Raw genomic sequence first — 25,091 nt, 5'->3', positions numbered from 1 at the left:
CAGAGCCCGGCCTGCGGACGGGAGGGTCCCGGGTTTGATTCCCGGCCAAGGGCACATACCTTGGCTGCAAGTTTCTCAGCCCCATCGGGGTGCAAGTGGGAGGCAACCAGTCAGTGTGTCTCTGAGAAAAAAACATCCTCAGGTAGGATGTTCACAAGTTCTTTCCAGCTTCCCCTCCCCTCGCTCCTCCCAAGGCGACGGAGCCCAGGGCCCTCGTGTGGACGCCATCTGCCCAGGACTGTGAACAAGCCGCCGCCCGTCCAGGCAGCATCAACCGGAGCAGGTCCTGGGACCCCTCACCCTCCGGCAGCACAGTTCCCCCACATACAGAAGCGAGGCCCGAGTGGGCAGACGGACCCGGGCAGACGGACGCGCACAGGCTCTCACCTCTGCCCGCATGCGCTTCGCTCGCCGGGCTGGGGGGCAGGTTTCCGCGGGCTGCACAGACTGCCTCTGGGGAATGTCATGGGGCTTGTACTCCTTGTCCTTCGTGTCTGTGGCCAGGTTTGGCTTCTGCAGACACTAGAATGAAACACAAGAATCGCCCCTTTTTAAATCGTAGATAATTTCACTGGAATTTTAAAGGTCTTTAGCAATTACTTATTACATACATAACAGGCCTGCAATTTTTTAAAATCTAAATAAACACAAAGTCCACACTTGCCAGCCTCATACACAGAGACACACAGACACACACACAATAAAGTCTTACCGTGGAGACAATGTGCGGATCACAGTGAAATACGACAGAGTCGGGCCCCCCGATACTCACCCGCAAACTGTCTCCCGACAAGAACAGGCTGTAGGGGTGGAGGATTCGCTCGTAATGCCCTCTGATGTGGGAGCCCACGGCTTTGCCAGGAGCAAACCCCATCTTGGTGGCAATTTTGGTCCATTTTCTATCCTTGCAAACAACTGCAAATCCACCTTCTTCTGCAACTAACTGTTCAATGAAACAGCAAGAGAAATCAGAACACCCCCTTCTAATTCCCTCGTGCCGACGTGTGACTCTGGGCCATGGGGATCTTCTAAAGACACGCTTCCTGAGCCAAAAGGAAACACACACGACTTCCTTAAAGAATCCTTCCCAATTCCCAACCTAAGTATATGCCCTGACGGAACCCAAATCGCAAGCTGTGGGTGTAGGGATGATGCTCCAACCAACCGAGCCACCGGCCAGGGCTACGCTGTTATTTTTAAGCTAGAAAATTAAAACATCGCTTTTGACAGCATATTCCATAATCGCTCTGCACCCCAAAAGCTACTTCCCCAGAGCAGTGAAGACTTTCTGGGGTGAAGCACTAGATTCACAATGAAGTCTCTCTCTAAAGAAAGGGGCCGACTCAGGGACCCTTTAAATCTCCACAAGCTACGAAGTAGGAGGAAGGCAGCGTTTTTGTAGGAAAAACGTAGACTTAAGACTGGAACCTGAAGTTAAGATATTAAATGACTCAGACTTTTTAGCTCGGTCAATGTTCTCTGAGCTCAGTTCTCCTTCCTATTTAATAAAAGCCTAACATGCAAATTGTCCCCTTGGGCGGGGGTTCAACCCCTCGCTATGATGTGCGCTGACCCCTGTGGATTGAAGGGTCCCGGGTTCGATTCCGGTCAGGGTACATGCCTGGGGTACGGGCTCAATCCCCAGTGGGGGGCGTGCAGGAGGCAGCCAATTGACAATTCTCTCTCATCATTGATGTTTCTCTCTCTCCCTCTCCCTTCCTCTCTGAAACCAATAAAAATATATTAAAAAAATAAAAAAACCACGGGTGGCAGCAAAATATTTCACAAGATAAGGCTTTAAAGATCTGCCAAGTAAGAGCCCAATCAACTCAGCTGAATGAAGAATTTCATTTGACACATTTTAACCATAAGTTTGTGCCTCAAGGCAAAGACCCCGTCCTCCTGTCAGGACGAGGACTCCATGGGAGACACTCGTCCGCCTTTACCTTGTTGAGCTGAAACAAGTCCAGGATCTTCCTCTCCACGTGCGGGATCTTCAGAGTACTTCCCTGCAGCTCCCAGTACTTTGCAATCTGGTCCAGGAAATTCAGTTTCACACGGGTTTGAGCCTAAACGACAAAGAATTGTGTTTCAATCTTATGTTAAGGTCTTTTCATTCTTACAATATTTAAGTGCAAGAACACTTTTGAATTCAATAGGGAAACTGTCAAAAAGACACAAAATAAAACTGGTTAAATAATTAAGTATTAACTCAACAAAACTTTAATTCCACTCCTACCGTGTGCCAGCAAAAGGGAAGCACCCAGTAAGGCCTCCCCCAGCACCCGCAGGCTCTGACAGTGCTTCCTGCAAGGGCACTGGAAGCAGTGTTGTTATGACAATAAGCTTCCATATGCTCCCCTCCATCTTTTTTATCATGCAGGCACTTTAAGAGACCTTCCCAACACCTCCCCAGACCTCAGGGCTATGCCTATCTCCTGTCTTCCGAGTTCAACTCAAAAATGCACATCGAGTACTACCACCACCAGGACCCACAGAATCCCGTGGATGCCCGTTCCCATTAAGTGAAGAATGTTTGCTTAGTAGAGAAAAACAAAATATGGTTTGGTTCAAAACAAAAACCAGATCAGCAAACCATGACGGTGAACACCCTGCCTCCTCCGTTACCCACCCCAAGCCCTGCACGCCCGGCAGTCAGGGTCTCAGCAGACGGCGCTGAGACACACTGCTCCTCTCTAGAGACCCTGCTCACTCCTCGGGAAACAAAGTGCTAGCAAACTGGGGTGAGACATGCATTTGGAAGGAAGCCAGAGCTGAAGGTCTCTCTCTCCCTTTAGACGGTCCTCAAAGGACATTCCTTTCAAAACCCAAATCCGAGGGGCTGCCACCAAATGTGGGTTCAATGAAAGAATCGGCCAACCAGGGACAAAAATCGGTGTTTTCAATGAAAATGGGTTTGCTGCGAAGGCCTCGTTGCCACTTTCTTGACCAAGATTTTCAGTGATTTGGCCGTATTTCAGTTTCACTAAAACCACTAGCCCTGTGGGGGGGCCTCTTGCCAGGGGCTCCCCTCCACCCCCCAAGACCCAGGCACCAGCGCAGCAGTGAAGGCAGTACCTCCAACTCGTTCAGCCTCTGGATCCGGGGCGTGAAGTGGAGCTTGTCGACGTCACATGCAAACGGTGGCTGCCAGTCCTGGGGACGAAGCAAAGGCTTTTGTTACAAGAATCTATAATTCTGGCATTTAAAATCGTTTCCATTAAAACCCTGGGTCCTAGGGTTTCAACGGACACTTCTAGGTTCTTTCCTTTCCTTTCCAGTCATATTCACTATAAACAAGACACCATGCCTTTAGCGAAGCTTGCCTGAGCCTCACTCAGTGGTCCAGGTCGCACATACTGCAGGTTGAGGGGGAATCAGCCTGATCACAGCAGCTTGGACTCAAGAATGGAGCTTCAGCCCTGACCGGTGTTGCCCAGTGGATAGAGCGTCGGCCTGCGGACTCAAGGGTCCCGGGTTCGATTCCGGTCAAGAGCATGTACCTGGGTTGTGGGCACATCCCCCACAGTAGGGGGTGTGCAGGAGGCAGCTGATCAATGTTTCTCTCTCATTGATGTTTCTAACTCCCTCTCCCTCTCCCTTCCTCTCTGTAAAAAATCAATAAAATGTATTTTAAAAAAAGAAAGAAAAGAATGGGGCTTCATTTGGCTCTACAGACAGACACCAGTTACCTGGTGTTCAATAAATGCTACTGAGCAAGTAAAGATTCTAATTAGGACAGTTAATTTTTTTTTTTTTACTTTATTGATTTTAGAGAGAAAGGGAGAGACATCGATTTGTTGTTCCACTTATTCATGCATTCATTGGTTGATTCTTTTTTTTAAATTTTTTTTATTGATATCAGAGAGGGAGAGATAGAAACATCAATGATGAGAGAGATCCACTGATTGGCTGCCTCCTGCACACCCCTACTGGGGATGTGCCCGCAACCCAGGCATGTGCCCTTGACGGGAATCGAACCCAGGACCCTTGAGTCCACAGGCTGACGCTCTATCCACTCAGCCAAACCGGCGAGGGCCACTGGTTGATTCTTGTATGTGCCCTGTCTGGGGCAGGAACTCACAACCTTGGGGTATCAGGATGATGCTCTAAACCAACTGAGCTGCCCAGCCAGGGCCCTAGGAAGTTACATTTAAATGTTGCTTTAGAGCTAAAGGTGAAAACCAGAAAATCAAAAGCTGACTGCTAAAAAGTTGCCAATCAAGACAACTTAGTGACAAGACTTTGTAAACAGAGAGAAGACTGTTCAGTGAAGACACACCGGCTCCTCACTCAGATGATAACTGAAGCCTGGTTTCCCTTCATTAAGACGCTACAGACACTCCCACGGCTTTAATGTTTCAATCCTTCCACAGACGACAGGAAAGAGGCAAAAAGAGACAGGTGTCCCTTTAAAAATACTCGGCTACTCCTATACCCAGTCTTGCCATGAGAAAAACATCAAATAAATTCCTACAAAATACCCAGCCAGTCAGTACTCCTCAAAACAAGTCATCAAAAACAAGGAGAAGTCTGAGAAGCCGTCATCGCTAAGAAGAGCCTGAAGAGCCGCGACAGCTCCACGAACAGGGCAGCCTGGATGGGTCCTGCCGCGGAGGGGCCGCGGGGAAAAACGAAGGAAATCTGAGCGCGAGGGGGACGAGGTAATAGCCACGCGGTTCACGAAGTTAATAAAAGTTAATGAAATGACAGAATGAGCCAAAGGGGCCTCCTTCAACTTTCCAGCTGCTACTGGCTACACAGAATTTTACTTTCTCACTTCATGGAGCAACAGGTGGGAAACTAGCCCAAGCCTTTACCACACCCGCCCCCGGTCCCACAATGGCCTCTTCCCGGGAGAGCGAGAGAGCGGCATCGTTCCTAGAGGCAAGCCTTTGCCTAAGCAACTTCCCCTTTTTACTAATACAACCATTCTCAAAGTTTTGGCCTCAGGGAACCCCCCTCCCTTTTTAAAAATATATTTTTACTGATTTCAGAGGAGGGAGAGACAGAAACGTCTATAATGAGAAAGAATCATCGATAGGTTGCCTCCTGCAGCCCCTCCCCACCCCACCAGGGATCGAGCCCACAACACAGGCATGCACGCTTCACCAGCATCACACCCGGGACCCTTCAGTCCGCAGGCCAACACTCTATCCACCGAGCCACACCAGCCAGGACAGGACCCTTTTTAAACTTAAAAGCTGAGGACTTCAAAGAGCTTTAATTTGTATGAGAAACAGCTATTCATTGTTATCACATCAGAAATGAAGACATTTTAAAAATTCATTTATTAAGCAAAAAATAGTGGCATTGTTTTATTTCGCATACATTTTCCAATTCTTTGTATCTGGCTTAATAGAAATAAGCTGGGTTTTCCTATCTCCCACAGTCAGTCAGTTGCAGCGTCAGTTGTCTTGGTCCAAGCATAGAAAGAAAAGGTGGCCACTGGCATCTCGTTGACAAGACGAGGTTCCCTTGGACCTGCTGAAAGGCCCTCCCAGGTCCTCAGCCCAAACTCGGAAACCAACTGCCCTCAGCGAGCCCCTAAGGACTCCCCGTCCCATCTGTCCTTCCAGCAAACTGTCTACCCAGGTTTTAAAAGCAACCTTTCATGTGCTGTCTCCTTTCACAAATCAGTCAATTCCTGACCTGTCTGTGAAGGGCCAACATCTTTACACACCACGTCAAACCAGCGTTCCCTAAAGTCCTGCCACCGAAATGATCCCGAAAATACCAACACAATCATCTGCAAACACGCGTGTATTAAAATAACAAGGGCCAAAGGGTCAGAACACTTGAGAAAATGGTGACTATACATTGAACAGGCCTGGCAAAAGTATCAGTCCAGTTTCACAGAACGACTTACTTAAAATGTTTTAGTTTCTCAATATTAAAGATTTGGAAAGGTGCCCTGCCTAGGCAGCCCAGTTGGCGGAGCTTTAGCATTACCAGAAGAGCTACTCAAATTCAACTGCCTGGCTCTCCGGTGGCCAGTGAAACTGATGAGCCAGGAGTTTCCACACAAATGAGCCAGCCAACCAATGAACAGCACATGCAATGCCCAAGCTCACACATATTGATAAACTAAAAGAATGAAGGTATATTTAAAATTTTATAGACAGCCCTAGCTGGTTTGGCTCAGTGGATAGAGCACTGGCCTGCAGACTGAAGGGTCCTGGGTTCAACTCTTATAAAGGGCATATGCCTGGATTGCGGGCTCGATCCCCAATAAGGGGACGTGCAGGAGGCAGCTGATCAATGATTCTCTCTCATCATTGATGTTTCTATCTTTCTCCCTCTCTCTTCCTCTCCTAAATCATTAAAAGTACATTTTTAAAAATAAAATAAAATTGTATAGACAGCCCTCACTGGTTTGGCTCAGTGGATAGAGCGTCAGCCTGTGGACTGAAGGGTCCCAGGTTCAATTCTGGTCAAGGACACATGCCCAGGTTGCGGGCTCGATCCCCGGTGGGGGACGTCTGAGAGGCAGCCGATCCATGATTCTCTCTCATCGTTGATGTTTCTATTTCTCTTTCCCTCTCCCTTTTTCTCTGAAATCAATAAAAATATATATATATTTCAAAATCATAGACAAATATAATAGACAAAAGACATGGTACGTTGAGCAAAACAAAACTCATGGACATGGACAACAGTGTGGGAATGGCGGGGGAAGAGGGAGGTTGGGGAGGGTACAGGGGAATAAATGGTGATGGGGAAAAATTGAAATCTAGGAAAAAATTAAAAGAAGTGGTATGATGATGTCATATATGTGCATCTTAGGATCTTAACTGATTTCCCTGCAGTTGTGTTTGGATGGCCAGAGGGAAGCTGGGAGGGGAGATGAGAAGCTGGGTGGCGTCTGCTATCGGTGCTGGAAGAACACCATCCCTCAATCTGTCCTTTGACGGCTGTGACATCTCAGGCAAGTCGCTGACCTCTCTCAGCACAGTCTCCTTACCTGTAAAACTCACACCTCAGCAACAACGACGAACACAGACCAGAAGCCAAATGTTCTTATTCCTGCCCCAGGGTCCTTCCCACGGGACCTCTACTCTCTAACCAACCACCTTCCAAAACCAAATTACCTCGGATCTAAATCAAACTCTAAACCCTGTCCCCCCCCCCCCATCCTGATGAGCAATGACCTGTTACGTAAGAAAAAGATGTATTTTTGCAAATTAAGGTTGGACAGCCTCAAGGTTAGTGTGAAAACACGTAGGTGCAGAGGGACCCAGAAAAACGGGTCTAAAACCCACGACCCACACCCTGCACAGGCCCAACGCCAGCCTCCCCCGGAAAGCTTGGTGGCTCTTCTCCATTGGTCCAAAACGTATCGTGATACTGGCTAGGAGCCGCTCCAGAAGAACAAGCTGGGGATGCCTGGGATCTCCTAAACTGGAGGCTATACGTGCGCCCAAAATTCTCTTTATAGATCTCTCGCCTCCATCCCCAAAAACCAGAATGCAGATCCTACAAGATCCCGCTCTCCCTCCCTCCCAGTGAGAGCTGGCGAGAGGAGGCGGTACCATCTGGTTTAAATATTACCCAATGATGAGCTGATACAACCACACAGAAAATTGGGAGGATCCTGCCTTAAAGACCTTGTAATTATGTGGTTTTGATAGGGATTTGTTCTTTGTTTCTGCAGTTATGAGATTAGAGTAAAATGGTAATGTTTTAATCTTTAGTCGAGTATGTATGCCTCAGAGGAATATGCTTAATAAAAGCTCTAACCAAGTGTTCCGAGCACTCGAAGTTTTAGACTTTAGGTCTCTGAACATTACGATTTGGTCAAGCTGGTGAGAGGGCAAGAATTCACACAGGAATGCTCAAGAAAGCCGCTTAGCGGGAAGAGAAAGCTCAGCTGATGCACGTTCACAACTCAGCTCCAACACTTAGATGTAAAACTTGACACACACACCACGGGAAGAACTGTTAACATGATGTTTAATACATCTAGAAAGCAGCATTAAGTAAATTTCTAGATTCAAGATAAAAACAAACAAACAAAAAACACTCTGGAAATAGAGTATACTAGTATGTGGGTCTGCCTACGAGGCAACCAGGCTATGAGGTCCAATAACAGCAGGTTTATTTAACAAAACACTGGAGAATTGGGTTTGTGTGACTACATAGAAGTTCTAATTAGCTTTTTTTGTTAAGTCTGCCTGCGAGTAAAGAATAACAATCCAGCCTGTGAATTTCACCCCATCCCTGCCTCTTCTACTTCCTCTGCACTTTACAAGTAAAATAGCTGTAGAATATTTAAAACTCAATCTATTTATCCTCCTGTCAGGCAACAAGTGGGATTCCACAGCATCACAGCCATCCCATACTAGGGGCAATTAAATAATTTTAAACACTTCTTAACACAAAACTCACCAAATACAAACTCCTGCCTGTACACACACACTACAGTAAATACATGTCGCACACACGAGCCTGCAACCTTTCTGAAATAACTCATCACACTGATTTCCTAAGCACCAGGCACAGAAAAGCTCCGCCTAAACCAACGGAAGAATTATATTCTGGATATTCGAGTTTGATGCTGGGTGGGCCTTTCACTTCTCCAGTTTCACTTTTTTAAAATCCCTTCACTACAGGAGAAAATGAGGGATGTGGATTTGGCACTAGCCCCTCCTGCTAAGTCTGCCCCCATTCTCCTAGCAGTAAGCCAATATGCTCTGGGTAAGCTCCTTGCAGCCATCAATTCCTTAATCGGACAGCAGCCCTAGGTCAGGGTCAGATCCCCTTATACTTACTTCCGAGAAAAATAACTTTGTCCGATGGAATTAGATTGGAGATTCTACCCACTTATTTGTTTTTTAGATTTAGAAACAGTTACTCCTTCATTTGCATAAGAGAAACTAACTTTTAAAAACACATAAAAATCCACTCTCCCCCCCCTTGATAAAACTTTTTATACCAGCAAAATAGTACTTAAGTCTCACATCTGTTGTGAAATAACAGATTACCAAGTGAAATGAAATCCACAAGTTCTGAAAAGCATTCCGATGTGATCTTCTGCCTGGCACTGCTAACTAGCCCTTCATCAGAGAAATGAAGTTACTCTTGTGAGGGGAAGAGCACGTGGATTTTAGGGGTATCGACAGGAAATATTTCCCCGTGACCTGGCTGTTAAAGTGTTCTTTTATGTAGTTGGTGCCACCTACACGTCAGACAGCAGATCTGCCGAAGAGAAGCTGCGGTCGGGCTGAAAGTCAGACCCCCATTTTCCCGGAGAACAGCCTAACCACCTGGTCCAACTCGGGGCTTTCAATTCCCGTTTCCTTGAAAGTCCTTTCCCAAAAGCGGCTTCATCCTCCTTCCTGGTGACTCCTGACTCCCAGGTCTGTCTGGCTGATAAAACCTGGCGGGCAGGACACTGGACAAACAGCAGAATGGAGAATGCCCTCCCCCCACCCCAAGCAGCGTCCCAAGAGGCGGCCGCGTTTCTACACAGGTTCCAACAAACGTGTAAAAAGGCAACAAAACCACCGACGAAAACTGAAATGCAGCCCCCATCCTCCCTGGAGACTGGAACCCCGTTCCTAACAGCCCGATCCCACCCCACCCCCGAGAAAGCGACCGTGAGGCCAACGGGTTCTCTTCCACCGTCACCAGTTCACGCCCAGCCCCAGCGCTGCCGGGTGCTTTGTTCTCTCCTACCCAGGAACCGGCCGAGGGCACTCTCTCTTTCACGCTCATGCAGATGCGTGAATATTTCCGTAATAAAAAGTGTTTCACTCACACCTGGAAGTGAAGGCTCTGGCCGAGAAAGTAACGACTGCTTACACCAGGAAGAGAGCTGATGATCAAAATAAACAGATGCACAGAGGGGATGAGGCCTGGCCAGGTCGGAGGGCGCCTGGCAATGCTGCTTCACGAGGAATGGTCTACTCGGAAAGATTTAAATGCGTGTCGTTGTTTTTTAAAAAAAGGACTTACGTGAATGCATTAAGTCAAATTCCACATCTTTGTTCTAAACATCTTATAATTCTGGCACAGAAAGGTCTCATTTGCCCTAGAACCGTGGTCGGCAAACCTCGGCTCGTGAGCCACATGTGGCTCTCCCACAAAATACCACGTGCGGGCGCGAACATACAGTGCAATTGAAACTTCGTGGCCCATGTGCAGAAGTCGGTATTTTGTGGAAGAGCCACACTCAAGGGGCCAAAGAGCCGCATGGGGCTCGCCAGCCGCCGTTTGCCGACCACTGCCCTAGAACAGCGATTCTCAACCTGTGGGCCGCGACCCCTTTGGGGGTCAAACGACCCTTTCACAGGGGTCACCTAAGACCATTGGAAAACACATATATAACTACATATTGTTTTTGTGATTAATCACTATGCTTTAATTATGTTCAATTTGTAACAATGAAATTGGGGGTCACCACAACATGAGGCACTGTATTAAAGGGTTGCGGCGTTAGGAAGGTTGAGAACCACTGACTAAAGCTTCTCACACCTCAGATTTTAAAATTCAGTCACAGCCTGGCTGGGTGATCCAGTTGGCTGGGGCATTCTCCGGACACCAAAAGGTTGTGGGTTCAATTCCCCGTCAGGGAAGATAGCTAGGTTGCAGGTTCCATCCCCAGTCAGGGCACATACGGGAGGCGATCGATCCATGTTTCTCTCTCATACTAACATCTGTCTGTCTGTCTGTCTGTCTCTCCCCCTGCTCCTCGCTCTCTAAAAATGAAAATAAGTCAATATACATATTCTCAGGTGAGGATTAAAAAAAAGTTCACAAGTGGGTATGGGTTTCTTTGGGAGTGATAAAAATGTTCTAGTGCTGACTGTGAAAACATGAAAAATTGATGAATTGTACAGTATATGAATTATATCTCAATAAACCTGTTATTTTTTGAAGTCATTGTATGTTCTTCCTTCACTTAAGAATGTTTCTATTGATAAGCCTTTTCTCCAAATGTCAAGGGTTTAACTTGGCCAAAGAATCACAACCACAGAAAAATGCTGTGACGGACACACACAAAAGTAGAAAACCAGAGAAGGTTAGGCCAAAGTCCATCAACCCGCACTCGCGGTTCTGCTCAGTGGATAGAGGGTCGGCCCTGGACCGAAGGGTCCCGGGGTTGACTCTGGGTTGCAGGCTCAATCCTCAGCCCTGACCCGGGCGTGTGCGGAAGGCAACCAACCCATGTCTCTCTCATGTGCATGCTTTTTCTCTCGCCGTCTCTCCCCCTTCTTTCCACTCTCTCGCAAAAAAAGAGGAAAAGAATCAATGGGGAAAAAAATATTCTCCAGTGAGGATAAACAACAAAATCAAGCAAACTGAGAATCAGGGAGAATGATAGGCTGGGATGAGAGTGAGCAAGCTCCACATCACTAACACTTCTACGACACAAAGAAAGGATTTAGGCCTTATCCGCTCCGAAGGGTGGAACCAATAGGCTCATGCAAAGACGCTGACTGTGTGAAAACACTTAAAAGTTTGTTTTACACTTTGGCTACCGTGATGAAGGGATCAAATTAATGACCACAGGAAGTGAAAGTTGAAAAAAATGTGCCTCGTGTGCCATCTGGGGTTTGACTTAAATCCCTGGCGTTTGGACATTTCCAAAGGAGAAATTGGTGAAATCTTGCCTACCTATGGCCAAGTGTTTGGGGCAAGGAAGGCAGTTATTAAAGCATCAACTACATTCCCATCAGACTTGGGAGATGCAAACAGCGTTTACCGAGCAGCCCACTAGGTCTGCCTGATGGCTCCGTCCCTAACGACCCTCTCCCAGCACCACACAGCCACATGGCAAATGTACCGTCCCCTTAAAGACACCTAAGCACACCGAGGAGGAGGCGGGAATCTGTGTTTTAAAGGTAACAAAACCAGGAGTCGGGCTAATTGAAGAGGAGAGAACCCAGCAGCACAGGACACAGCCTGGTTATCCGACAGCCGATGGGCCTGGAAACAAAGGTCCGCTCTCCTCTCTGAACTTCTCTTTCCCTTAATCGCATGTATTTTACTCTATTTCCACACGTTCCTGTGAAACGGCCCACGTTTCCAAGAGGAAGGCCGCTGAGGCCCCTCCCTCACGAGGAGGCAGCTACCCACTGCCTGCCTGGCACTCACCGAGGATCCAAACAAAAGCAAACAAACGCAGTGTAATCCCTGCCCGGACCCCCCAACGACGAGCACCGTGAGAACAGCCGCCCCTTCCCAAAACCCGGCGAGCAAAGCTCACCGCGCAGCGGACGTTATGTAACCACGGCCGCTCCTGAGCTACTGTTTCCACGAGATGAAGCCACTTGTTCCCAACGAGCTTCCGGAAGCGCAAGTTTCTGAGACACGTTTCCATCTCCAGGAGACCCCCTCCCCGAGGGCCACCCGTCGGGAGCTGTTCCTCCTGGGATTCCGCCCCCGAGCTCGGCCCCCGCCTCTGCCCCAGGCCCGGAGCTCCAGACAAAGGGGCAGCGACCCCGCCAGGGCCCGAGGAGCAGGGCCAGGTGCGGGGCTGGCGGCGGGGTGCCCTCTCCACCCAAGATGGTGCCCTTCGTGCCGCCGCCGCACACTCTGCAGGGACCGCGATGCGCCTCGGACCCCACCGTCTTTGGGGGCAAAAGCCCATAAGAGGCGTCCAGGGAGCCGGCCCGGGTTCAGCAGCCCCGTCCCCACAGCGCGACGCCCCCCGAGCGCAGCGAGCACCCTCCCCACCCGCGGCCCCGCGTCGGAACCGCGCGCTTTCGAGAGACCGAAGCTGGGCCGGAGCCAGGCCCGCGGCGACGCGTGCGGGTCCCTGCGCACCTCCCCGGGCTGCGCCCCGCTCCCAGCCGTCCCCCCGCCCCCACCGCGGCGGCCGGTAGTTTCCTGGGCGCGCAGGTCGGGTCCGACTGCAAACTTGCGAAAAACTACAGCACGGGGGTCGGTGTTTTAATGGGGGGGCAGCTGAGATCCGGGGTTCTCGGTGGGGAACCCGCTGAAAACAGCTCCCCAAACGCAGGGATCGCCGGAGGGAGTCGCTGCAACAGCGAAGGTCACGGCGGAGGCGCCCCGGGAGGACCGCGCTGGGGGCGGGGAGGCCGGAGGGCCGGTCCCTGCGGAGGGCGGGGCGGGCGGGGGACTCGGCGGCGGCCGTCGCAGCGGCGGTTCAGCCCGGTCCCAATGGCCCCGCCGTCCAACCGCCGTCCGGCCCAACGGCCCCTGCGGCCCACGAGGCGGGCGGGGTGGGGGTGCGGGCGCGTCCCGCTCGGGCGGGGGCTCCGCTCCGCGGACGTTGCAGCCGTTGGGGACCGTTTCCAGGGCCCCCACCGCCCCCGCCCCCGGCACGAGGGGGCGCCCCAGCCGCGGGCAGGGACCGGCCCGTCCCCGAAGGGGGTCCCGCCCGCCGCCGCCCCCGCCCGTCCCCCGGCCGCCCGCACTCCCGGTGCCGGAGCCGCCCCCGGTGCCCGGAGCCGGCCGAGCGCGGCCCAGGTGAGGCCGCCGCCGCCACACAAAGGACCGGCCGCCGCCATATTGAAACTTTGCTGCGCGCACGGGACTCCCCGTCGCCCCCGCGCCCCGCGCCGCCCGCACTTCCCCGCCGCCGGCCTCCGCGCCCGCCGCCCCCGCGCCCGGCCCGCGCCCGGCCCAAACTCACCGGCGGCGGCCGCACCTTGCAGATGCCCGTCTGCTCGGCGATGGGCCGGATCTTGTGGATGAAGGCGAACGGGTCGGCGAACTCCTCCCAGCTGGGCTCGAACACCGGGCACTCGGGCGGCGGCAGGAACTCGCCCAGCGGCCCGGGGCCCCCGAGCGGCGGCGCGGGGCGCGGGCAGGAGGGCGGCGCGGCGGCCGGCTCCATCGCCGCGGCTCGGGGGGCGCGGGACGGGGCGAGGACGGGGTCCGGGCTGCGGGCGGGGACGGCGGCCGGGCTGCTTAGCCTCCGCGGGCCTCGGCCTTCCTCCTCCTCCTCCTCCCCCTCCGCCGATGGCGGCACCGCGGCTGCGCATCCACGCTGTGCTCCTCCGCGCCGCGGCAGGAAAAGGAGTCCCGCCCCGCCCCCCGCCGCCCCCAGGGAGGCCGGGCCGGGCCCCGCGGTCCCGCCTCCACGGGCCCCTCCCTGCGCGCCCCGGGCCCTGCCTGCCACCCGCCGATCCCGGCGGAGGAGGAGGGGCCCTGCGGTCGCCTGGTGCCCGGGGCGTCGCGCCCGGTGCTACGTGCGGCGGGGGAGGTGCACCCTCGGGGGACCCCCCCGGGGACACAGGCTCCCGCTCCCCGTGGTGACACCGAGGAGGGAGCAGCGGGTCGCGTCTGTCCTGGCACCTTCCTAAGAGCTGCCCCCGGAGGCCGGGCCCCTTGTTCCCATTTCACGGAGGAGGACGGCGAGGCGCCGGGTGGATGCAGCCTCTGCGGAGGGCGGGTGGGAGGCGGTGTCGCGGGGGAAGGAGGGGTCACCGGCCATAGGAGCGTGAGGCGGCTCGGGAGGGAGCGATGCGAGCGAAGGGGGTCCCACGGGGGCCTGGGGGCCTCAGGATGACTGGGGGCCCGGGGTGCAGGCCTGCGTGCGCGCCCCGAGTCAGGCCTTGGGTCAGAGGGGCGAGAAGTCAGCTGGGCAGGGCCCAGGGTGGTCCCCCCCGGACGTGGCGACTTGGAGGGGTCTCTGGTGCCGGCGGAGACCCCGCATGTCTGTGCACAATAAACAGCTCTTTATCGGACGCTCCTGCGGGTGAGGAAGCTCGGCCTGCGTTAGTCTGTCCGCTTATCTGCGCTCCACAACCATCCTGCGGGGTGGGAGCTGCTATGTCCCCATCGCGCAGAGCAGGCCACGGCGCACAGAGGTTTTGAGCCATGAACACGCCAGGCGCTTCTTTATTGGGGGGGGGGGGGGGGGCAGTAGGGTCCTGCCCCAGAAAAGGGGAGAGGAAACTCCAAAGTCAAGACAACACTGGAAAGACCTCTTTTACCCGGAGAGCAGCCAACCCCTGGGAAGGCCTGCGCGCTGGGGCCTCGTCCGGAGGGTCCATGGAGGCCTAGCCGGGCCGCCGCCTTCAGGATTCCTCAACCGGAAAGACCTGGCCCCCCAGAGCCAAGGGGGTCCTGGGCGAGGCAGCCCTCCCTTCGCCCTCCCGGACCCACGGGCTGCAGACCAGCCCAGGGCAGGGGCATCGGCTGGAGGAAGTCGCCAGCGTCCGGCGAGTGATCAGATGTTCCTGGTGGGACCGAGGTGGGCCTGGAGGGGTTTGCTGCAAAAATGCTGTAACTTTGCTGAGTATGTGACACTTTTTCCTAATAAGATGGGGAGAAAAACCATCCTGTGGCCTTTGTCAAGGGCGGGCGGAGCTTCTGAGGGTCTCGGAGTGGAGTCCCTGCCCTGGGGGGTCACACTTAACACTGGCACCCCCCGACCCAGGGGCACCCCCCGAGGAAAGTTGCAGACACATGACTGATGCCTCGCACTTGGCTGGGCGCACCGATCCCGCCTCGGAACACCCCCGCTGCGTGGCGGGTGCTGCCGCCACCCCCGCCCCCCCCCCCGCCCGGCCCAGGTGCGCCCGGGTTTCCGGCGGGGCCCAGCCCGGAGTCGCGGGGCTCCCAGGTGAGGCGGCCGCCGTGACGTCAGGGGGCGGCGCGAGGCCGGGCGCCTCCGCCTTTATGATGCGTGTTTACATGGCGGAGGGAGCCTCCAGCTGGCGCCGCCGCCGGACCTTCTTTTTTTAAAGAGCCCGGCCGCGGGCGCCGATTGGCTGCGGGGCCCCGGGGGCGGGACCCGGCCGCATTGTCTGGTCGGGGCCGCGGGGCACCCCGGAGGCCGGACCGGCCGCCCGGGACGGCGGGCGCCGCGCGGGGGTCCCGGGACTCCGGACGCGAGGCCGGGGCCGGGGCCGGGGCGGCTCCCAGGAGGAAGCGGGGCCGGAGCGCGGAGGCCCCGGCGGACCAGCCCGGCCGCGGTGCCACGTCCCCAGGAGCCCCCCTTCCCGACACCCCGCCCCGCCGAGCAGCCGGGAGCCTCGGACCCACCCCGGGGTCTCCGTCCGGCCCCGGCCGCTCCGTCCCCACCGGCCCGAGCCCCCCCCCCGCCCCGGCTGGCGCCCCAGGGCCCCTGCGAGGGGCGCGCTCCACGTTCCCTCCGGTCGCTTAGGCCCCCGGTTTGGGGGCGACGAGCTTCCCCCAGCCCAGCCCCCAAGCACCGCGGGGCCGGGAAGGATGGGGGCGGGCCCTGCTCCCCGCGGCCGGGGCGGGGGAGGAGCGCTCGCTCAGCACGTAGCGCACGTGTGGGGTGCCCGCCCCCCGCCCCCCTTTCCCCGCCGCCTCCCCCGCTTTCCGGGGCTCTTCCGCCCGCGCCTTCCGGGACTGCGGCCCTTCTGCCCGCCGCTCCCCCCGGGCCGGTCCCTGCTCCCCCCTGGCCCCCCGACCTCCCCCCGTCCCCCCGTCTCCCCAACCTCCCCGGCTCGGGCCTCCCCAGCCTCCGCGCGGCCCCGCTCTTCTCCGGTTCAGTGCGGGCGCCTCGCCACCCCCTGGGCCCGCGATGCCCGGCGTCGGACGGGCGTCCGGGTGGAGACCGCAGGCCCCGCGACCCCTCGATGCGCTGCTTTGTCTATTGTGTCCCCTGGACGTCTCGTTCCTGCGTCGGGCGCCTGTGACTGGGGGCCGCCTCTCCGACACCCTCGCTGCCCCTGTCCTGCCCCTGCCTCCCGGATCCCAGCTGCGGAGGGAGGGCAGTGGGCTCCGGCCCTGGCACCAGCACCCATAGAAGCTCCACAAATACTTGTTGAGGAGGAGGGTGGCCTGGAGCGTCCGCGGGTCCCGGGGCGGGGGACGGAGCAGGGGCTGGACAGGAGAAGCTGGCGTCCAGGTGGGGAGAGGGCACCGTCGGTCAGCACGTGGGGGTCAGGGGCACCCCATGGCCTGGCCCCGCTCATTACCCTGGAACCAGCCAGCCCTTCTCTGAGGGGCTGGTCTTCTGTGTGTGGCCCCTGTGCCCCGGTTCTGTCCCGGCCCAGCCATGGGGACCCCTTGCCCCTGGCTGATCGGCTCCCTCCATGACAAGGGCCTCATTTCTGAGCTTGTGTCCCTGGGAAGCTGGGTCTGGGTCCCGGGAAGGCACCTAGTCACTAAGTCTGTCCTCCTCCCCACCCCTCCTCTTCCTCCTCATCCCCTCCCCACCCTACCCCCTCCCCCTCCCCACCCCTCCCCCTCCTCCTCCCCACCCTACCCCCTCCCCCTCCCCACCCTACCCCCTCCCCCTCCCCACCCCTCCCCCTCCTCCTCCCCACCCTACCCCCTCCCCCTCCCCACCCCTCCCCCTCCTCCTCCCCACCCTACCCCCTCCTCCCCACCCTACCCCCTCCCCCTCCCCACCCCTCCTCTTCCTCCTCATCCCCTCCCCACCCTACCCCCTCCCCCTCCCCACCCTACCCCCTCCCCCTCCCCACCCTACCCCCTCCTCCTCCCCACCCCTCCTCTTCCTCCTCATCCCCTCCCCACCCCTCCCCACCCCTCCCCCTCCTCCTCCCCACCCCTCCTCTTCCTCCTCATCCCTCCCCACCCCTCCCCACCCCTCCCCCTCCTCCTCCCCAGTCCTGCGACCCTTACTGGCTGCCTCAGCTCAGGGCAGGGGTCCTCAAACTATGGCCCGCGGGCCACATGCGTCCCGCTGAAAACATTTATCTGGCCCGGGGGTCTTTTTGCCGCCCGTAGTGCGTAGTGCGCATGTGTGGAATGTCTGAGGGCCAGTGAGCTGGCCCCCTGTTTAAAAGGTTTGAGGACCTCTGGTCCAGGGCCTTCGTGGCCCTGGGTGTGGGCCGCCTCCCAGGAGCCTCCAACAGGCACCCATGGGTGGGAGGTTCCCACGGCCCTGCCCAGGGTGGGGTGGGGCCGCGAACCGCACACCATGGCTTTGGGTGTTGCCTCTTATTCAGGTTGGGCCACTTTGCGGGTCCCAGACTCCCAGCCTGGAACGCTGAGCGGCAGAGGGGGAAACTCCTGTTCCCTGGTCCTCCTGCCCCCACCTGTCCCCTCCCCCCGCACCCCGCCCCCCGCACCCCTTCTCTGGGCTGAGGGCCCCGCTCAGCATGCTCCCCGGCTTGGAGGCTTTGGAATTCTCTGTCAGTCTTCCCTACGCAAATTATATCAGGACTTCAGGCGGCACCAGGCATCTGCCAAGCTCATTTGAAACACACAGCGTTCAACCAAACTGTGTTGTGTCCTCAGCCCACGGAGTACAGGGTCTGACACCTGACGTCCTAAAGCTAATTCCCTCCTCCTGGCAGGAAGGGGTGGCAGGAGCACCTGGGAACGCTGTGCTCTCAGGAGGAAGACAGGGTCCGTGGCCGGAGTAACTTGTCCTCTGGTGGGTGTATCAACCCTGTGAAGGGGCATCGCCACCATTTTTCAGATGGAGAAACTGAGGCTCAGAAAGGTTAATCAGCCAAAGTGAGGCAGGTCATGACAGAGCTGGGCCCGAATGGCGGTCCCACAGCCTCTGGCCTTCCCCCAACACCAAGCCGACGTCTGGGAAAGGGACGGAGAAGCCGATCCCCAATCCGCCGGCGGCCCCTCCTGTCAACATGTGTCCGCGTTCCACAAAGCGGCTTCACACTGTTTTGTCTGTGATCTCCAGCACGAACAGCTTCACAAAATACTACTTGCCCTTTCTAGCCCGGCCAGCGGGGCTCAGTGGGTGAGCATTGACCTATGAACCAGGAGGTCCGGGTTTGATTCCTGGTCAGGGCACCTGCCTGGGTTGCAAGCTCGATCCCCAGTGCGCAGGAGGCAGCCGATCAATGATTCTCTCCCTCCCTCCCTCTCCCTTCCTCTCTGAAATCAATACTATATAATAAAAGGGTAATATGCAAATTGACCCCAACAGCAGAACAACTGCTGGACCAATCACTATGAGGCACACTGACCACCTCCTGGTCCCTTTCCCCAACCATCAGGCACTGATCACCTGATGGCAAACGGGGAACCGGGGGTGGGTGGCAGCAGGGGGCAGGGCCGGCTGTGGGCAGCTGGAGAAGATGGCCCTGGTTACAGGCCAGGCCTAGGGACCGTATCCCCACACACATTTTGTGCGCCAGGCCTCTAGTAAAAATATATTTTTTTTAAAAAGCCACAGCCTGGGTCAGATCACCAAGGAGGGCCTGGAGGAGGAGCAGAGCCCTGAGCAGTGGCTCAGCTGGGCCGAGGCCGAGCCAGGGGAGAGACTGAGGAGGAGGGGCCGTGTGGCAGGCGACCGCACGGGAGGGGGAGGCAGAAGGCAACTGCGTCCAAGTCGCAGAGAGGTTGGTAAGACGAGGAGAGGGACCGCGAGATGAAGCGGGACTGATTGATAAAGGCAATGCTTTCAAGGAGCTTGCCGGGGAGGGTTGCAGAGAAATGGGACAGAATTTGGCGAGAACATGAATCCAGGGAGGGATGGGGAGACGAGGGTGAGTGCAGGGGTGAGGAATGAGAAGGTGAGGGGGTGGGAGTCGGGCACCTCCCCCTGCGGGACCAGAGGGTGTGGTGCAGGGGGTTCGGGATCGGCAGTGCTCCCATCTCTTTTCCCTGAGGAGACGCTGGTGCTGCCGCTCCAGACGCATCACAGTGCACAGTGCCAGCCCCTGAGCGGGCACCGGTCCGGGGAGCCCTGTCCTGTGCACTTGTGATGCCAGGCGGGGGAGCAGCACACAAGGGTAACATCACAGAGGCAGCCTCGTTCAAGGGTGGAGGCCTGAGGAGCCTCCGGGTGCTTTGCCGGCCCTCCCTCTCCCCCGCCCCCCTCTGTTTAGACGCCTACAGTGGGTCCTGGGCACCCACATCCTCACCTCTTTGCAGACGCCTGTGGGGGTCGGAGGGCTGGATGCTGGTGCCCCAGAGTGACAGGTAAAGGACACGGGGGCAGAGGGGACAGGGCCATGTGTGGGCGCCTCCAGCTGTAACAGGAGAGCCTTCTCCGCAGTGTACACACTCTCCCCGTGCTCTTCTGCTCTAGAGCAGAGCAGCCTGTTTTCTAAAAAAATATTTTTATTGATTTCAGAGAGGGAGAAGGAGAGAAACATCTATGATGAGAGAGAATCATGGATCAACTGCCTCCTGCACGCCCCCTACTGGGGATCCAGCCCACCACCTGGGCATGTGCCCTAGGCCTGAATCAAACCTGGGACCCCTCAGTCTGCAGGCCGACACCGATGCTCTACCCACTGAGCCAAGCCGGCCAGGGCCAGCCTATTCCTCTTAAGTAAAGTGGTTTGTATCTGAATCGCCTCTGACAAAAAGTCCTGGTAAGAAGAGTTTCCTCTGTGAAGCCCTACTACCACTAAGTATTTTAATAGCTCCTATCACCTGGTCCGGCCGGCGTGGCTCAGTGGTTGAGCGCTGACCTAGGAACCAGGAGGTCACAGTTCCATTCCCGGTCAGGGCACATGCCCGGGTTGCGGGTTCCATCCCCAGTGGGGGGCGTGCAGGAGGCAGCCGATCCATGATTCTCTCTCATCATGGATGTTCCTCTTTCTCTCTCCCTCTCCCTTCCTCTCTGACATCAATAATAAAATAATAATAATAATAATAATAATAATAATAATATATATTTAAAGCTAAATGGTTCAGGGAGAGGAGCCTGCTAACCTTCCCTGAAACACTGACCTGGCAGGGTTCCATGGAAACGGGGAGATTAGAGAATGTTGAGGCCTCGGGAGCGTAGAGATGACTGCGATTTCTTTTGTGTCCCGAATATGCCCCGTAAGAATCAAGAGCTGGTGACAAGCATAGTCAAGGCTTTCCTCTGATCATGTAGGAACAGAGGAAAACATTCTCTCCAGAGAGAAGCCACAGAGGAGGAAGGCGCACGCGGGCGTCTGAGGCCGAGCCAGCCAAATCCCAGCAGCCCCACCCTCAGGACAGGAGGGTTTCCCTCACAGTTCCAGGATCCCATTCTGATCACGGCCTGTGAATAGGATTACGGGTTGGGGGCAATCAAGGGTCTCCTCGATTCAAAAGCAAAGAGAGGCACCCAAGTTGCTTAGCACTTAGCAGTCCTTCGCATCCAGCGATTTGATGAAATAGCTTCACTTTTGTTAGGAAAAGCAGGGAGGGCTGGCGAACATCTGTTTTCTAAGATAAACAGGCCTCCTCCCCGCAGAGGCCGCCATGCGTGTGAGTGTGCGGCTGGCACTCACATCCGAGAGGAAAAACGTTGGTAAAGTGGAAGCTGTAAAGAGAAGTCAGCAGAGGTCCCGACACAGGCAGCCTCCCTCCTGGGTGGCAGGGGGAGCACGGCTACGTTCCGTGAGGTCCCCAGCGCAGGTGAAAAGACAGGCTGGGGCCCTGGCCGGTTTGTCTCCTGTCAGAGCGTTGGCCTGCGGACCGAAGGGTCCCAGGTTTGTTTCTGGTCAAGGGCACGTACCTCAGCTGCAGGCTCGATCCCTGGCCCTGGTCGGGGCACGTGCAGGAGGCAACCAATCGATGTGTTTCTCTCACATCAATGTTTCTGTCTGTTTTTCCCTCTCTCTTCCACTCTCCCTAAAAATCAAAGGAAAAATACCATCAGGTGAGGATTTAAAAAATTTTTTAAAGGAAAAAGAAAAGACTGGCTTGGGCAGTAATTCACGATGAAGAACAGGGTCTGGCTGGTGTGGTTCAGTGGTGAGCGTCGACCTATGAACCAGGAGGTCAAGGGCACAGGCCCAGGTTGCGGGCTCGATTCCCAGTGTGGGGCGTGCAGGAGGCAGCCGAACCATGGCTCTCCCTCATCGTTGATGTATCTATCTCTTCCTCCCTCTGCCTTCCTCTCTGAAATCAGTAAAAACATATTTTAAAAATAAAAAGAAGAGGAAGAATAGGGCCTGGAGGGTTTAGGGACGAGGCTCTGGGGGAGAAGGGGACGCTGTAGGCGTGGACGGGATGGGCCGTCCCCAGGGTGCATGTCGACTTTTGGCTGCAGGAACCGAGTCCCAGCACCGACACCATGCGGTGTTCCCTCAGACACTGCCTCCTGATCTCCGTGGCCGTCGGATTCCTGTGGCTCTTCCTCACTTTGCAAATCCCCAGCGACAAGGACGAGGATAAAAATGTAAAGGCCAAGTTGCTCTCAGAGGGAACTGAGGATATGGGGATGGGGGGGCGGTGGACAGGCAGACTCTCAAAGTGCCTGTCCCTGTCCACCGAGAGCAGGAAGCCCCAAAGGGGGTGGGTGTGGACTGGGACCTGTTGGTCCATAAAGAAGCTGCATCCCCCCTTCCAGCCCCTGCCCCTGCCCCCCCCACCCCCATGGGCGGAGGTAAGAAAGGCAGCAAATACTGCTGGAGCCCGGATCCTCGGGCCAGTGGTCAGACGTCCTGAGAATGCACTGGGCTCACCTAGGGAGAGGGACCCACGCCCCCTCCCCTCCCCCTAGAGAAGCCGCCAGAGCTCTATCTGGTTCTTTTCCTGAAAGAAGGCCCATGCTTCGCTTTCGTCGATGCCCCAGGACAGTCACGGCGGAAGGAAGGCTCCGAGACCACTAGCCGACTGGCAGGACCTCACCTCCAAATACATGAAAACGACCCAGCAGAGAAGAAAGAGTGAGTTCCAGGGAGGGGAGTGGGGTCCCACGGGAGGCAGGGGCGTCCCGAGAAGTCCGATAGCGAGGAAGGAGAGAGGGAGGAGGGAGGAAACGCAGCACTTTGCCCGGGAATATCGGAATCTGGCCACTTTCTCCCCACCAAGCACCTACATGACAGACGCAGTTACTTGCTCTAGGGATTAGGGGACACCGAGACCAGAACAGGCCTTAGAGTCACATGGTCCCACCCCCTCTGGTTTACGGACCAGGGACGAGGCTCGGGGGTGAAGGGACTTGCTCAAGGTCACGCCGTCAGTGGCAGGAAAGCTTGGGGGGAACCTTGGGGTCCTGACTTGTAGGAGAAGTGCTTTTTCTAGTGCGTCTTCTTCAGAGGAGAGCTTTGGGGCGATGACTGGGCACAAAGAGCTGGTAGATCCTGAGGGCGTGGCCCGAGCGCCATAAACCTCCTTGGCGGGAGCAGGGGACTCAGCATCACACAGCTCAGCGCTTCGCAAACCGAATGCGCACGCGAGGCACCTGGTGATGTCAGTCAAAGTCGGGCTCTGTTTAAGTCCAGGTCGGGCGGGGCCCACGTCTGCATTTCCGGAAGCTCCCAGGCGAGGCTGGTGTTGCTGGACTGAGGACCACACGTTGGTAGCGAGGACTCGAACCTCCTCCACGGAAAGGCAGACTCCATGGAAAATGGGAGGGGGGCCCGCTGGGGAGGCTCCGTGGTTGAGCATTGACCCAGGAACCAGAGGTCACCCATTCATTCCCCGTCAGGGCACATGCCTGGGTTTCAGGCTCGATCCCCAATGGGAGGTGTGCAGGCGGCAGCCAATCAATGATTCTCTCTCATCATTGGTGTTTCTATATCTCTCCCTCTCCCTTCCTCTCTGACATCCATAAAAATGTATTTAATAATAATAAAAAAAAAGAAAATACGAGGGGGAAGAAAGGAAGAGGCCCAAAGATCTTCCCACCCGCCCCCCACGCACACTGACAGCTGTCCCTGTCTTACCCCCACAGCGTGGCTGACGGTGGGCATCTCCTCGGGCCCAGGGCGGGACCCCAACGGCCTCCTGTACACGCTGGGCAACCTGTTCCGCGCCTCCTCCAAGGTGGAGCAGAAGCACCTCACGGTGCTGGTCCACCTGGCAGACTCGGACCTCACGTGGCTCCGGGAGACCGTCGTTCAGATCTCAAGCCTCTTCCACCCCCAGATCCTGACGGGGCGGCTGGTGCTGATCCACGCGCCCCCGGACGCCTACTCCTCAGAGGGTCCCGTCGGGGGCCAGGAGGCCCGCTGCGGGGACGCAGCCTCCAAGCGGAACGTGGACCATGCCTTCCTGGTGAGCTTCGCCGCCCGGCTCTCCGACTACTTCCTCCTGCTGAGGGACAACACCTTCTGCGCCCCCAGCTTCCTCACCCACATTCGTCGGAAGGTGTGGGCCATGCGCGCCCACCCCTGGGTGCTGCTGGAGTTCTCCAACAGGGACTCCCTGGGCAAGCTGTTCCGCGGCGGCGACCTCCCCCGGCTGGCCCGCTTCCTCCTGCTCTTCCAGGAGGACCAGCCCCTGGACCGGCTGATCCCGCGTTTCAGCATCCTCCTGGCCCAGAGGAGGCCCGCCCTCTGCAGGCCCTTCCTCTTCTACCACCGGGCCCCCTATTACAGCGCCAACCAGGACCACCAGGCCCGGGCCGCCCAGAGCCGGGGCCCCCACGGCCCCCACAACCCGCCGGGAGCCGTGTTCACGGACATGAAGGTCTTCGGTGTCCACTTCCCCTGGGAGGCCTACACTCTGGACGAGTCTTTCTTCTGGACCCACAATGTCAGCGCCGGGAGCCACCTGACGGTCATTCTGAACCGCCCCGCGAACCTGAGCCGCGTGCAGGTGCTGACGGGCACCATCGTGGAGGGAAAGCATGCCCTGCAGAGGGGGCAGGTGGAGCTGGGCCACAGCCCCGAGGGGGTGCCCCAGTTCTGCACCAGCTTCGTCCTGCTGGGCCAGCTCCTGGAGGGGCAGCTGGATCAGGAGGTGCTGCTGACACCCGCGGGGGCCGACGTGAGCTGCGTGAAGCTGGTGGTGAACGCCGACCAGGCGGGCGGGCTCATGGTCAGGCACATCTACCTCTGGGAGGAGAGCGCCAGGGCCACCTAAGTGGCTCAGGGTTGAAGATCGATCGGTAAAGGGTGCGAACAACTAAAGCCTGGAAGCCGTTCCATTCCAGCCCCTCTGAGTGGCGGGATGAGGGAAGAGGGTCAGAGGGAGACGCTCCATCACGCGTTCCGTACCACAGAGACACCAGGAGGCCTGTCCCTTCCCCTTTGCTCCCAGACGAGTGACTTGTACGGTCTGTTTTTCTTTCTTTTTTAAAAATATTTTTTATTGATGTCAGAGAGGAAGGGAGAGGGCGAGGGAGACCAGAACATCAATGACCACTGGGGGTCGAGGCTGCAACCCGGGCGTGTGCCCTGACCAGGAATGGAACCGTGACCTCCTGGTTCTTGGGTCGGGGCTCAACCACTGAGCCATGCTGGCTGGGCTCATTTTCCAAACTTTTACTGAATCTCCCCTGCGAGGGGAGTGAGGGTGAGGGCCTCAGTGCAAACTTGTCTCCT

General features: G+C 56.6%; 2 protein-coding genes across 2 annotated transcripts in view; one reads left to right on the top strand and one right to left on the bottom strand.

Annotated features, from left to right (window-relative positions):
• KDM5B (lysine demethylase 5B) overlaps window positions 1-13,919 on the bottom strand; it is a 34,244-nt gene extending 20,325 nt beyond the window's left edge. Inside the window, exons 1-5 of the mRNA XM_081114545.1 lie at window positions 13,604-13,919; window positions 3,079-3,156; window positions 1,947-2,069; window positions 773-943; window positions 388-522 (exon numbers count right to left, since the gene is read on the bottom strand). Of these exons, the coding sequence (XP_080970671.1) occupies window positions 388-522; window positions 773-943; window positions 1,947-2,069; window positions 3,079-3,156; window positions 13,604-13,807 (711 nt within the window). The 5' untranslated portion in view covers window positions 13,808-13,919. The remainder of the gene's footprint in view (window positions 1-387; window positions 523-772; window positions 944-1,946; window positions 2,070-3,078; window positions 3,157-13,603) is intronic.
• A 7,973-nt stretch (window positions 13,920-21,892) lies between these two features.
• LOC308535559 (alpha-1,3-mannosyl-glycoprotein 4-beta-N-acetylglucosaminyltransferase-like protein MGAT4E) lies at window positions 21,893-24,630 on the top strand (the record flags this gene model as incomplete). The annotated part of the gene is made up of 3 exons (XM_081114503.1): window positions 21,893-21,997; window positions 22,099-22,204; window positions 23,498-24,630. The coding sequence occupies 3 exons, from the start codon at window positions 21,893-21,895 to the stop codon at window positions 24,628-24,630; spliced, it is 1,344 nt and encodes a 447-aa protein (XP_080970629.1).
• Window positions 24,631-25,091: the final 461 nt, after the last annotated feature.

This window comes from Myotis nattereri, assembly GCF_964212035.1.
Source record: "Myotis nattereri genome assembly, chromosome: 20".
Lineage (NCBI taxonomy): Eukaryota > Metazoa > Chordata > Mammalia > Chiroptera > Vespertilionidae > Myotis > Myotis nattereri.
Note: the sequence above shows the minus strand (reverse complement) of the source record. Positions and strands in the feature narration are given on the sequence as shown.